The sequence below is a fragment of the Cyclopterus lumpus genome, chromosome 14 (assembly GCF_009769545.1).
Source record: "Cyclopterus lumpus isolate fCycLum1 chromosome 14, fCycLum1.pri, whole genome shotgun sequence".
NCBI lineage: Eukaryota > Metazoa > Chordata > Actinopteri > Perciformes > Cyclopteridae > Cyclopterus > Cyclopterus lumpus.
The window spans coordinates 3853593-3868164 of record NC_046979.1 but is presented as its reverse complement, the minus strand read 5'-3'; the positions used below and the strand labels follow the sequence as shown (position 1 = coordinate 3868164).

General features: G+C 46.6%; 1 protein-coding gene across 1 annotated transcript in view; it reads right to left on the bottom strand.

Annotated features, from left to right (window-relative positions):
- doc2b (double C2-like domains, beta) overlaps positions 1–14276 on the bottom strand; it is a 98976-nt gene extending 84700 nt beyond the window's left edge. The window contains exon 1 of the mRNA XM_034550689.1: positions 13940–14276. Within this exon, the coding sequence (XP_034406580.1) occupies positions 13940–14276 (337 nt within the window). The remainder of the gene's footprint in view (positions 1–13939) is intronic.
- Positions 14277–14572: the final 296 nt, after the last annotated feature.

Sequence of the window (14572 nt, the reverse complement as noted above, 5' to 3'; positions counted from 1 at the left end):
CTAGACTAATAGACTACCGACGAGGGGAACATTAAATGAAACGTCTGTTGGATCATGACCACACACGCTGCTTGTTCACTGTTGCGTTTCATATTTTTTTGGACTTTGCCCTGTATGTTAACAAGCTCTTAATTTAAATCAATCGTGGGAGAAGAAAAAACACCCCCCATCTGTTGACTTGTATAGCTTTTAAAGTGGTAATTTAAAGTGCTCCACTGTCCATAAAAATAGGAAGAGAAATGTTGCTCTCTTGAAGATAATATTTCTGGCTGCACACATCTACTCATGTCACCCAAAATATGCTTTGCACATCAATATTTGGGATGGTTAATATGTTTGTACAACATTGGGGCCTAGGGCCATAATGAGACTTAATTCTGACTTTATCCCCCCCCCCCCCCCCCCCCCCCAAAACGATGCATCTGGAAGTCATCCAGAATTCATGGAGCTGTAGTTACATTATGTAACTAGTTTTAATGTCCACACCGGTTGTCAATGGCCCACAACCCAATCAGTGCATCATATAACAAACGGAGATAGTTCTTTGAGGAATACTCTAAACGCACACACTCGCGGGGATACAATCGTGGCAAAATAAAGCCACATTTGGTCAGTGCCGGGTTCGATGCAGTTCTTTACCCCGAGTGAGAACTCCCGGATGACTCAAGCACCCGAGCAGCACTCTTTTATTTATCACACTCCCATGTTTCCTGATATCGACCGCTTCCCCCGAAAATCCAGCCAAAAGCATGATTCGCTTTGAGGGGGAAAAAAATCAGCCGGTTGGTACGGGCTGCACGCACAACATTATGTGTTGTTCCTCGGCTGCACGTTATCGCCGACGGCACCAAGTGGTCTTCTTTGTCCGCGCACTTGAAAGTGAGACGAACCCCCGGGTCTGACTTTGAGAGAGCTCGATGGCTGCATTAGGAGATAAAAGAACTTCATTTCTCGGGACTCAATCATACAATGAAATGTCTTCTGAATGCATCTAATATCTGCGGGTTTTGATCATTTCAATGTCATTTCAGCGGGTGGAGAATACCCCGGGTTAGGCATTGTGCTAGATACAAATATACACTTCTACTGTTGAGGCTGCTCCGCGGTAACCTTGCACTGTACGATATGTGTAGATTTAATCCTCTGATCGTCTGTCGGGTACCAAAGTTAATCTTTTGGTCTGTTTCGATTCCAAACATATGTTGCACAATTCTCTAATCCTACTTTGGTGAATGAAGAGGTTTACATAAGAGGAGATGACGGTTCGTGCAACATTGTCGGTTCTGTTTTTCGCATTTTGTAAATACGCTCTGTATGCATTGCATCTTCTTTATCTTCAGTCGGTTCCCTCGCCTTGCAGAATGCGAGGCGGCAGTCCCATTTCTCTTGAAATACTCCTTTTTAGTAGGCGATCAGTCCTCTAGCTATTTAAAGACTGTCTTTGGCTGATGGTTATTTCACTTTTAGCCAAACGGATGTCCGAAAGCGGAGAAGAAATCCGTCGCCACTGAACACTTGAGGGTATTTCTAAGATCTCTCAATCGATGACTTGAAAGACTCGCTGAAGACGGGATGAAGTACTTCCCGCTTAGATGGTTTTGTATGCCGCATGTTTACGACTGACAAACAATCCAAAAGAAACTAAGACTTTCTGAGTCAGAGCACACAGAAAGATAAGAACCTGCGGGGAGTCAAACCTTTGAAACTCTCACAGCGTCGGTTGGTGGAAACGGAGCGATGACGACGCTGCTGCCTTCTGAATTATTGTTTGGAGTGCTGTGTGGGATTTATTTTTTTTTGTTCTCCTCCAGTGAGATGCAGATTTCTACCTGGTGGGATGACAACACATTCTAATCAAACAGGGAGATGAGCGAAGAGATGCCGGCCTGTTCCCACTCTGTGTGTTAAAGTTCATTTTTAAGAGTTGGAAAGTGACAGCGTACTCAAAGCGTTGTGTTTAAGGGCACTTTTGAGAAATCCGACCGGCGGATGAAACCCACTTTGTTCTTACGTTGCTTTCCTGCTAGAGGAACAGGGTTTACAATTGTAGGCGATCTATCTAAAAACAATATGAGATCAATAACTATATTTTCTTTGGTGTATAATCACCTTCTTTTCTTTTGTTTTACCTTCAAATAAGCCGTTTATATCTACACACTGCTCTGTTTCTACAGTACTTCAGAAGGTCTGGAGTGAGATGTCCTCGTCTCAAACCTCCTCTCTCCGTCTCACTGTCTCTCTGTCTCACTGTCTGTCCGTCTCTGTCTCTTTGTCTCTTTGTCTCTCTGTCTCACTGTCTCTCTGTCTCTTTGTCTCTTTGTCTCTCTGTCTCTTTGTCTCACTGTCTCTCTGTCTCACTGTCTCTCTGTCTCTTTGTCTCTCTGTCTCTTTGTCTCACTGTCTCTCTGTCTCACTGTCTGTCTCACTGTCTGTCCGTCTCTGTCTCTTTGTCTCTTTGTCTCTCTGTCTCACTGTCTCTCTGTCTCTTTGTCTCTCTGTCTCTTTGTCTCACTGTCTCTCTGTCTCACTGTCTGTCTCACTGTCTGTCCGTCTCTGTCTCTTTGTCTCTCTGTCTCACTGTCTGTCTCTCTGTCTATCTCTTTGTCTCTGCCTCACTGTCTCTCTGTTTCACTGTCTCTTTGTCTCTCTGTCTGTCTCACTGTCTGTCCGTCTCTGTCTCTTTGTCTCTCTGTCTCTTTGTCTCTCTGTCTCACTGTCTCTCTGTCTGTCTCACTGTCTCTCTGTCTATCTCTTTGTCTCTGCCTCACTGTCTGTTTCACTGTCTCTTTGTCTCTCTGTCTCACTGTCTCTCTGTCTGTCTCACTGTCTCTCTGTCTATCTCTTTGTCTCTGCCTCACTGTCTCTCTGTTTCACTGTCTCTTTGTCTCTCTGTCTGTCTCACTGTCTGTCCGTCTCTGTCTCTTTGTCTCTCTGTCTCTTTGTCTCTCTGTCTCACTGTCTCTCTGTCTGTCTCTCTGTCTATCTCTTTGTCTCTGCCTCACTGTCTGTTTCACTGTCTCTTTGTCTCTCTGTCTCACTGTCTGTCCGTCTCTGTCTCTTTGTCTCTCTGTCTCTTTGTCTCTCTGTCTGTCTCTCTGCCTCACTGTCTCTCTGTCTGTCTCTCTGTCTGTCTCTCTGCCTCACTGTCTCTCTGTCTGTCTCTCTGACTGTCTCTTTGTCTCTGTATTTGTCTCTGACTCACTGTCTCTCTGTCTCTTTGTTTCTTTGTCTCTCTGTATCTCTGTCTCTTTGTCTCTCTGTCTCTTTGTCTCTGTCTTTGTCTCTCTGTCTCTTTGTTTCTTTGTCTCTTTGTCTCTCTGTTTTTTTGTGAGAGAGAAGAAAAATATCCAAAGTGTGGCTTCATTTGACTCCAGTAGATGCTGAGAACTCTGTAATAAAACAGCCGCAGCAATTTCATCACAACGAGCAGAGCATCAATCTTCAGAAATGCTCAGTTTTCCACCGCGGTTAACGTGAGTGAGGTCATACGGAGTTTGATTATCAGAAGATGAGGGATAACCAATGAGAGCTAATCACTCGGATAATTGTGTAGCTGAGAATGTGAATTTGAAAGATTTTGGAACTTTTTTGATTTTGCTGCTCGTTTGTTTACTTAAAATAATCAAAAAGAACCAACAAGAGTATCGCTAAGCAGTATCAATAAGTGTACTAGAAACGATAACATCCTATTAATACCCATCTCTAGTCTTGAGGAGCTGCACAAACTGCCACATTCACTTGACATCCTCACCTTACTGTCTTCTGCCTCGCTGCCAACTCGTTCACTCCAGCAAGTTTGAGGCCGCTTTCTCTCTCTCTCTCTCTCTCTCTCTCTTGCTTTACCACTCACACACTGGCTCAGATTTCACCAAACGACCATATGCTCTAGATTGGGCTATTTGCATTTTTTTTCTATTCTCCCAAAACATGTCTTCTTTCAGACGAGTGGAAAAGAAAACATTTTATTTTACTACTTTCGCACCATGTCACCATTATTAGATCATGCCTAATTTGCCATATTTAAACATACCATTTCAGAAAACTTGTAATACGGTGAATAATTGTCTTAATAAACCTATTATTTTTGTTGACCCTGTTGTCATTGCCGATCCCAGCGACCCCGGTGGAGAACAATGGGGACGTTGTAACCACGCATTCTCTTGTCCCAGTGGTTCGCGGCACAAACGGGAGGAAAAGAAAAGCACTTGGTTTCATGTGGTCGGCCCCGAGGGGTCCTTTTACTGCACGGTGCCTTGAAGTGGATGGAAATGATGGAAGCTATCAGAAAGTGTGTTCTACAGAAGACTGCGATCAGATGGATGACTCTCACTGAGTCTGATGTTTTCGCGGCGCACCCCCCCCCCCCCCCCCCCCCACAACAAACAAACGCTATTTCCATCAAACGTTCACTTAGTCTCGCAGCGCATCTTCCACAAGGACTGCATTTGCACTCCAGACGGGGGAGTATTTACATTTTTTTCAAGGATTATTGATGTGTTGTTGTTTTCGTGATGCGCACTCAAGTTGACTGCTGCCGCTAATGCGCTGGAGAGTAGCACAAGGGCTGACAGGGCCGTCATCACGTCGAACCTGAATGAATGAAGGAAGGTGCACGTAGACACCTCAAAGTACCTCTGTGAATCAAGCCAGCCATTCACCCATTCACACCTCCCGTCCTTCCAGCCATCCGCGATCCAATCATTCAGCTAGGCGTCTTTCCCTCCGCCCACCATCCATATATTCACCCAATCATCCATCCAACTGTCCATCCATTCCCCCATTGGCCCATCCACTATCGAATCATTCATCCATCCATTATCCAATCATTCAGCCAGCCATCTTTCCCTCCGCCAATCCATCCATCCAAAAGTCCATCCAAAAAACTGCCAATCCATCCGTTCACCCATTCATCCATCCAACTGTCAATCCATCCATCCATTCACCCATTCATCCATCCAACTGTCAATCCATCCATCCATTCACCCATTCATCCACCCAGCTGCCAATCCATCCATTGACCCATCCACTCATTCATACCTCCCATCTTTCCATCCATCCACCCATTCATCCATCCAACTGTCAATCCATCCATTCACCCATTGACCCGTCCACTCATCCATCTCTCCCTCCTCTCGTCCTTCCATCCTTCTATCCATCCATCATTCAACCATCCATCCATCCATCCATCCATCCATCCATCCACCCATCCACTAGCCAACCACTCAACTATCCATCAATGAAAAGATGAGTGCATATGAAGCAGCAGGGAGAACAGCTGGAACTAACTGAGTCCCATAGTCAAATATTTAATCTCAACAAGCTGATAAGAATGCACTTAGTGGGATTTGAAAGGAAGTCGCTCGTCCCTGTAAAAGTATCATTAGTGGCCAAAGGACAGGGTGCACCTGCAGCGTGCACGTGAATATGCTAAAGCAACACTGTCAATGTATCCTTGTTTTCAACAAACGCGTCTTTAATTACGCTAAAGAAATAAAACCTTTTAGGTGAAACTCCTTTGAAAAGATTTAAATGGGCACCGTAACTGTGAGAAGGAAATCCCCAAATAAGCTCACACTTGTGTGAAGTACTCCCACCAACATATTTCCGGTGACCTGAGAGTACAGTTCCAACTCCTCCTCGTTTCGCTCCTCACCCAAAGTGGAGGTTTAAACCATCAAGAACGCCCCCCTCTGCATTTATGATGAACTTTTATGGAAAAATAAAAAATTTTAGGTGCCTTTTTGAGAGTTTTTTTTTTTTTTTTACAGACCTGTGGCTCCATATAAAGATGACTCAAGCTCTGCTACTTTGTGGGGTTGCCAGAAGCGGACGAGTCATGGATCTTTATGTAAGCGCGTTGGTGATATTTAGATGAATTTTTATTGGAGACCCAGTGTGCATACTAAATACGCTTTTAATGCTCAACAAGAAGATTAAATGTCACGCGAACACTGTGAGAAGCGCTTGATTTGTAACGCTGTGATATTAGTGTCACCCTATCTGTCAAAATGAGGCTGTTGCTTTGTTTGATTCAGAACAGCTGCTTGGAGAGCTTTAGTGTCTCATTTGACCCCAACAAGTCGATCACGTCATAAAATACACTTTTATTCAAATACTGAAACATAAAAAGGTGGTTTTGTGGGGAGTCTTTTCCTTTTTATAATGCAAAGGTCCAAGGACTGAGGATATGCTGTACAGATTGTAAAGCCCTCTCTGGCAAAATGTGCGATTTGTGATATAAGGCTATACGAATAAAATGTAGTAAAGGCTGTATTAGTACAAGTATTAGTCCATCCTCTACACACAAACATCTGGAATTCGACGCAGACGATCTTAAAAGGCAGAATTTGCACTTAAAAAAAAGAAGTAATACCAATGCTGGTTGGCACAATTTAATGAGCACATCGATGCTCCCCAGAGGATGAACATTTAGGAACATGGCATTAGCTTTCCTTGACTATCAGGCCAAAACATAATCTAAATAAGATATATAATATTCTGATAGCCATCTAATAGCAACGTAAACTGCACGTTAGGTTTCTATTCAAAATGTAGGGCGGATTTTAACAAAAAATTTCCAGAGAATCTGCAAAAAAAACTAGAGTCTCCATCCACTCACGGTAGCATTAGCATCAACAGGTGGTGTCATCAAATCATTGCAGAAGAAAACTGCAATAAAAGGAGCAGTAGAAATGCACCTTGTCCAAGCTTAAAAGTTTTTTTCTTTTCTTTTTGCAATATTTACGCAGTTCACGAAAATATGAACTGCACATAACATCATCGTTGACCTTATCCCTTGCCCGAACTCGAAATTTTAATATATAAAATTACCATGAAATAAATTAGATTTCTACACGTATCATTATTATGGTGTGATTAGAGATTAAAACCTTTAAGCCTGCAGTTGTCTGGAGACCATGTAGCAAGACCTCCGCCCCCCACTCCAAGGAAATCAAATCCACCGTAGCAGACAATAAAGAAAACACACAATACGCCTCCACAAGGAAATCCTCCCCGCCTGGCTGGTATTTGTAGAGGTGAGCTCCGCGAGCATTTACAGCGCAGCACTCGTCTGCGGTCCGTCTACAGCAGAGCTGTATTGTACTACTTATTGAGTCCCCCCCCCTGTGGGGGGAGCAACTGAAAGAGCAGCTTAAAAAAGAAGCAGAACCACTATCGATCCGGCTCCGGTGGGTCGCAGGAGCCGTGAAGGAACCCGAGTTCAGCATGTTCTCAGGGAGCAACGAGAGGAAAAGGAAAGGAAGAAAAGACCTTTTTTTTTGGCCGAGTAAGAAAAAACTTGTGTTCGATCAAAGCTGAACTTATACCTCTGGAAGAAGTTTATTTATTTATATATTCAGATGTTTTCAATTAAATAGTAGAACGTTTCAGATTCACCGGTAACAAATACACACATTTTCTTATTTCACAATGTGGAGGTAAAAACAATGAATGTGGTTGTTATTCGGCGCTGCTTTCCAATCAGGAGCTCTTCCTGGATGCACAAGGGGGAGGGGGGGGGGGGGGGGGGGGGGGGGGAGGGGTTAGGGGATTCCAGGAACAATTGATTTATGTCTGTTTTTGTGCTCCAAAGCAGCAGAGAGATCAGTGTTTCCTATCTCACTTAAACAAAAAGTTTGTTCTGCCGATTTTCATTGGCTCAAAGATATTGGTCTTTGATATTGTAATACTGTATATTCCAGACATGGACGTGGGTATGTGGTTCTGTTTATTCTACAGTCGGAGCGGTAGCATGCAGATGGAGTCATTTTCTGCAGACTTTAAGACCGTCACGACTTCGAAGGGGCTCAGAAAGTTTTTTATTCGAGCTGATGCCATAAAGCGTCCGCTGTGGCTAAATGCAGCAAGGGCCTTATGCTGCAGTTCACCTCGTGGCCACAAGGCGTTAGCTCCAATAGATGTCTCAGCACCTTGCTCCAAATACGGGGAAACAGTTGTGGGTAACTGTGAAACTATTGAGGCAGGCCTTCGCTCTTAAAACTCTGTCCGTTGCTCTGAGAGTCTAATGGGTTTAAATTGGGGTTAGTTGAGATCCTGCTAAAGGGGGCCTTGGTTGTTGGTATTAAGACCCTGAGGACGTCTCGGACCCCTTTGAAGTGAGTTGAGGCATAACATTAACGTAAACAGCAAAGTTTACAGTTGGTAATATTCAGCAATAATGATCAGAACGCACAAAACAAAGATTAAAGTTTCATTAACCAATTCTGGCCACTAGGGGGCAGAGGAATGCTCAAACCAGCTGGCAGACGCGCATTATATACACACACTATAGCTAGCATGTTAGCAATCAGTTGCGCATTTACACATCCGGCACAACTGAGCATCGGTAGTCCAATATTTTACTCTCCTTCACTAATTCCCATTAAAATATTATATTAAGAATATTAAAATATTCTTCTAAAATGAGTTTCTTCACCGGCTAGTTGATAAATATGCCCGCCAGCGTTTTTTTGGTGCCTAGCAAAAGTATCACGCTGTGTTTTTTAATTTTTTTATCAGAACTTGAAAAAAGGCAGGAAATTAAATAGCAGTTTGCAGTTTTCTAACGTTGGAAACTTCCTCACATATGTTACGTCTGATACGCCATTTTCTTCACAGGTCTGAGAACTCGTACGTTTCAGCGCTAACTTTGTACAAAGCCGTGAAGCGCTCTTCATCCACAAAGGGAAAGTCAGATGTAACACTTTGAAAGCTCTGAGCTTTTCGTACCCACGTATCCTTTAGTGTGGCCTCATTAAACTGCACACACACACACACACACACACACTTTACACCAAAGGATAAAGAGACGAGAGGCTAAAAGAAAAAAAAGAATAATCTAGTGTTGGTGAACCCGAGGCCCCCCGTGGACAGGAGTGCCCACTCGCTGCAGTTGTGGATAAGTTAGTCGTGGCGTGGGAAGAGAAGTGATCAGATTGAACATCCGTCGGGGGGGATGAGGCACACGTGCTTTAAACTAATACGTGGATTTTTTCTTTTTCATTTGCATTAATGTAGCCCCTTCTATCAGCCACCGATATTTAAAAACACACTCCCTCGACGCGTGCATGCGGAATGAGAACAAACAAACCCCACATTTCTCCCCACCGATGACAGCACCCCCCACCCCCTCCCCTAGAAGCCAAATGGATCTGTGTAATAGCTGGCGTTATCATTACATAATGTGCTTAGTGGGATGAAGGGAGGGCAGAGGGGCGGAGCTCGGATAACTTTATAAACACTCCCGTTGAGAAGATGGTAGCAGGCAATAATATCCCCCCCCCCCCCCCCCCCCTGCTTCGCTAACAGGGGAAAAACATGGGACACTACGGTGAGTCATTACTACTGCATGGCAGCTTGCAGATAGACTCTTAATGGGATTCTGCTGTGCTGGGAACGGCATAAGAAAAAAGAAGAAAAAAATCACTCTTTGCATTGAACGGAGCATTATGAGACTCGGCAGGGGGGGGGGGGGTTAGCGAAGGTCTGGAAATGGCTTTTGGTCGGAGAGAGGCAACAGATGGCCCCGACAGACACGTCGTCCTCCTCCTCTGCCCTTAAAGGAATACGCAGAGTTTCCAGGATCCCATTGATCACTGGAATCACCGCGTGTTACGAATGTAGCAATGTAGCATGCTATAGAGTTAGCATTGGAGAGGCGATGTGGGGGGGCTGCAAGTGTTGCCCTTGTGTTACATATTCTGACTGTAAATCAGGGTGATGCATGCAGACACATTACATTATTCTTCTCTGGGCTGGTGGGAGGGGAGGAGGTAGGTGCTCTCACTGGGTCACATATCAGGAGGTATACTTTTAATAACATCTTTTTTGCGTGACAGGCGCCTGGAATCGGGGGTTTCCTGCACCACCCTCAGCTCTTGTCTTATTCTGTAGCCATCGCTCTCCACACATCTGAAAGTGCCAAACAAACATAGTTAATCATCATTAGAAGAAATATATATATATATATTTCTTGCCGCCTGGTTGATTAGTGTGCAACGCACAGAGCAGACCATAAACACACACACACACCGCTGTAAAAATGCAAATTGAGATATGCTCAAAGACTGCCCATAAAAGCTGAACAACATCCCACTTAAAAGGAAGAGTGTGTAAGATTAAGGAGGGATTCATTGGCAGAATAGAATATCATATTATTAAGTATGTGTTCTTTACTTTTATAATGAGCCGTGTGCATGGCCGCCATGTTTCTAAACAAAACAAACTCAAGTTGCAGCCTCACCGCTAGACACCGCTAGAATCGGAAAATGCTCCAAATTCGGAAGAAGAGTGTAATATTAGTAGGCGTGTAAACATACTCATTCGCTTAATTAAAAAAAATATCCTCGGGAATAAAATCCCCATTATCCTCAATAACGACATCAGAAATATCGTGTGCTGAGGAGACATCTTGGGGGAGACCTGCATGTGCATACATTACCCCCCTCCCCCTCCATGCCCGACAACACACACACACACACACACACACACACACACACACCCTCCAGGCCCGACAACACACACATGGCTCCGAGGCTTATCTCCCAGAAACACAACAGCCTGCTCATCCATGTGGGTCACGCCGGTCATTCAGTCCCGGTCTTGGCGGGGACGTGGCCCTCCACACCCGCGACTAAACAGCCGTTAATTGATGTGGCAGAGATCCGGATGTCTAATTAATTTTGATCACCCCCCCCCCCCCCCCCCCCCCAAAAAAAAACACCCCCTCCACCCTTCGCAGGGGAGCCGGGACACTTGGTGGGTGATGCACTTTTCAGCTTCAATTAAAATCAAGGTTGAGTCACATTGAATCATAAAATGCCGGCTGCTGCTGCTGCTACATGCAGATGAGCCAGCAGGTTCCTCGGCGACGATTGAGATGTCCCCGCGTGGTTCGGTTCATAGGGGGGGGGGGTGAAGACGCCCCCCCCAAGAGGAAGCATGCAGATACTGGATCAAGTCCCGCAGGACCGAGGGAGACCCAATTTGGGGGATAGCGCTGCCTCTTTTGATTTCCTTTCTCTGCCATTTAATGCAGCAACAGGGCGGGGGGGGGGGGGGGGGGGGGGGGGGTTGAAAGTCACACTTTATGGAAAGTCAAATCAAAACTGCCCCCCCCCCCCCCCCCCCCCCCCCCCCCCCCCTCCTGGGTTTCAGCCGTCCTTCAGCGAGGTTCTTCATGCACGCCTTGAATGTTAAAGAGGGAGAGATCCTTTCACAGTGTGTGTGTGTGTGTGTGTGTGTGTGTGTGTGTGTGTGTGTGTGTGTGTGTGTGTGTGTGTGTGTGTGCATATGTCTGACTGTCAGGTGTTTCGTACAATCTCCCATCAGATGAAGAGAAAGACTGGAAGCTTTTCTTTAACAACAAGACATTTCTCCTCAATACGAAACCGACACACAGATAAAAGTCTCTCTCTGGATAGCTGTTGACGTTCTGACTCCGTGAGCCACCTGTAGTGCCGCATGACGCGCAGCAGCTCCCGACACCGTCCTTCCTGTCTCTCCTTTTCAAACTCCCTCGGCGGCGGCATCATCTTGGGATTATTTGGGACGTTGCGTCAGACCCAAACAACCACTTGTTATTTACTCTTTTATTTATTTATTTATTTATTTATTCATGTGCGTGCCCGCCTTCGTTAGTCACATCAGCTGACGGTGATAAGCATGCAGATGACTCGTCTATATAACCCGTCTTGATATTACTACCATGGTTACTAAGACGTTCCTTTATTTTTTTTTTGGGGGGGGGGGGGGGTTGAAGTTGACGTTGCAATCATCCTGCACCGCTGAGGACTCTTCTGGTGATTGTGAAATCATTAAGATGACGCCGCGGCAGATGTTTGTGTGTAATTGCCTTATTAGCAGGGCGGATGGAGATCCCCCCCCCCCCCCCCAGTCAGCGATAAAGTTACGGATGCCTCTGCACACCTGTCGGCTGATTGGACAGCTACTGCTAAAATATGTATTTAAACCAGATGTTTTAAAAACTTTAAAAGACCAGGAAGCTTTCCCTCTGGGATGTTGTGTCCACGTCTGAAGGCACAAGTTCATATTATTAGTATTATTAGTATTATTAATCTTTTTCTTTTTCTTGACTTTCCTCCACCGGCTCGATCACTTACAAACATTTGATTTTTACGCTCAATGGCCCCAATACGTCGTCGCAGACTTCCACTGAGTCTCAAAGGATTCGTATTGTTGCGTAATAAAAGTATATATATATATTAAAGGATTATTTAATCCTTCCTACTTTTACGCCTCGGCACACGTGAGCGAACCAAAAGCTGGTTGCAGCTTCTCAGACACCGTTGGAAGGTTTTTTGAGGAGCACTTTGTCGATATTGAGCCCTTTTTAAATCCTCCCGTTCAGAACTACATCAGTAAGTGCCCCCCCCCCCCCCCCACCCACAGCTCCACCCGCCCGGACCACCGAGAGCAATCTGGGGACGCTCTGTGACCGTTAGACTGGGGAGGAGCCGGGGATCGAACAGCCGGCCTTGCCGAGTCACAGCTGCCAGAAAAGCACAAATTACTTCATACTCGGCTCTTTTTTTTTTTTCTTCTTTTTTTTCTTTAGCTCTTACTCTGAGAGGGACTCACAAGTGTCACTTTGCAGTTGATTATATAAATGTCCCACGCACTTCTCACTGCGCCAACAAAGGCTTTCGGAAAACGCCGCCGCGTTGTGAGCGGACGCCTCGCAGGAAGCCCACGCCCACGGCCACGGAAGCCGGTAGGAGAACGCGTCTCGGTGAAGGTCCCCGGTGTCGCCTTGTCGGAAGGTTATACAGCAACATCTGCACCGGCCCCGACCTGCCATCCCCCCTCTTCCTGTCCAGTTCTGGATTAGAGATGGCCTAAGCCCCCCCCCCTCCACCCACCCATCACCCCCACCCTCCCGTGGATTAACTCTGGGAGAAGCTGCACTGCTGTCGCACATTAACCTGCAATCACAAGTCTCTCTCGTGCACGAGAACACGAGTTCAACCTGTTTCCGGTCGTGAGGTGTGTATGAAAATGATGCAGCCGGCAGCAGCAGCAGCAGCTTTATTAATTCGTCCGTCCGCGGAGACGTTTGGAAAGATGTGGAACATCTCGTTCTTGTCGGAACCGTTATTGCTCCCCGTAAAGCCGTGCTGCGTGCTATTAATTGCCAATATTATTATTCATCCGCTCGAAAACCTGTTAGAATGAAGGAATGACATTCAGCAAAGGAGCCTCCCCTCTGTGAGGGAGACAGATATGGACACACACACACACACACACATATCCACACACACACACACACACGCGCACACACACACACATCTTCATGCTTTGGAAAGCAACACAAAGAAACAGAATCGCGAAGCGCAAAACTGAGACTAATGTGAAGCTTCACCAAGAAGCCCACGAATCATTCAGCGTATGCCGAGCGCACCGGGGCATATGAAGAAATGCACACAGGTGGACACACGCACACACACACACACACACACCCGCACACACACACACACACGTAGTCATTTGCTCTAATACAATGGCACATGTCTTGGAGGAGATGGGGGGATGAGGAGGAGAAGGAGGAGGAGGAGGGAGCTGTATTCTTTGCTGCAGCAACAGTTGGCTGTGTTCGACTGAGAGGGAAAGAGTTAGCTGCAGCAACACGCACACACACACACACACACACACACACGGCAGGGTATTGGAGGTAGAAAGAGATGGAGGGGGGGGAGCCGAGAGAAGAAAAGGTGGCAGATGAAGCCACAAAGCCAGACGGCTGGAGGGGATGCCTGGCAACCGGTGGCAAAAAAAATAAAAAGTAAAATGGAGATGCAGTAATAAGAGAAAGGGAGAGGGAGAACTAAAAGGGACACACACACACACACACACACACACACACACACATGAAGACATGTTGGAAAGCAGCGTGGTCAACAGGAGGACGGGGGTAACTCACTGGAGTCGTCCGAGTCGTATCCCTCCACGTCGGGCTCCTCGTCCCTCTTGGTGGCCTGTAAGGAGGCGGAGGCTCCAGCACAAGCCCGGTCCGGTTTATCCTCATTGGGGCGGTCGCTTTCGGCAGCGGCGGCCGGGTTGGAGGTGGAGGTGGAGAGGGCCGGGCTCGGGGGCCCGGCGGGGCCCGCCTGGAGGGGCGCAGCTGGGGGGATGCCCCGCGGGTATCGGGGGAAGTAGTCTGAGATCTGCTTGATGGGCTGGATGGGGCCAGGGCACACGTCAATGGCCATGTGCTCCTGGATGCTGATGGTGGGTTTCTCGCCTTTGCGTTGTGTCATGCATGCGGTCCAGCCCCGGAGCCTGCTCCACAACACCCCCCCACCCCACCCCCAGCCCACCCCACCCCACCCCAAAAAAAAAAAGCACAAAAAAGGAAGGTAAACAGACCAACTCCACCACCACCCCCACCTGGTCCTCCTCCTCCCTCTTCCTGTTGCTTCTTCTCTGGCGTTCACCTGGGCGGGTGCCGACGGGGTCCAGGTGGTCTGTGGACGTCACCACGCCGGTCTACATGGAGCTCTGGAGGCGGCTGCTGCTGCTGCGTGTTCCTGTCCTCAGACCCAGAACATGCCGT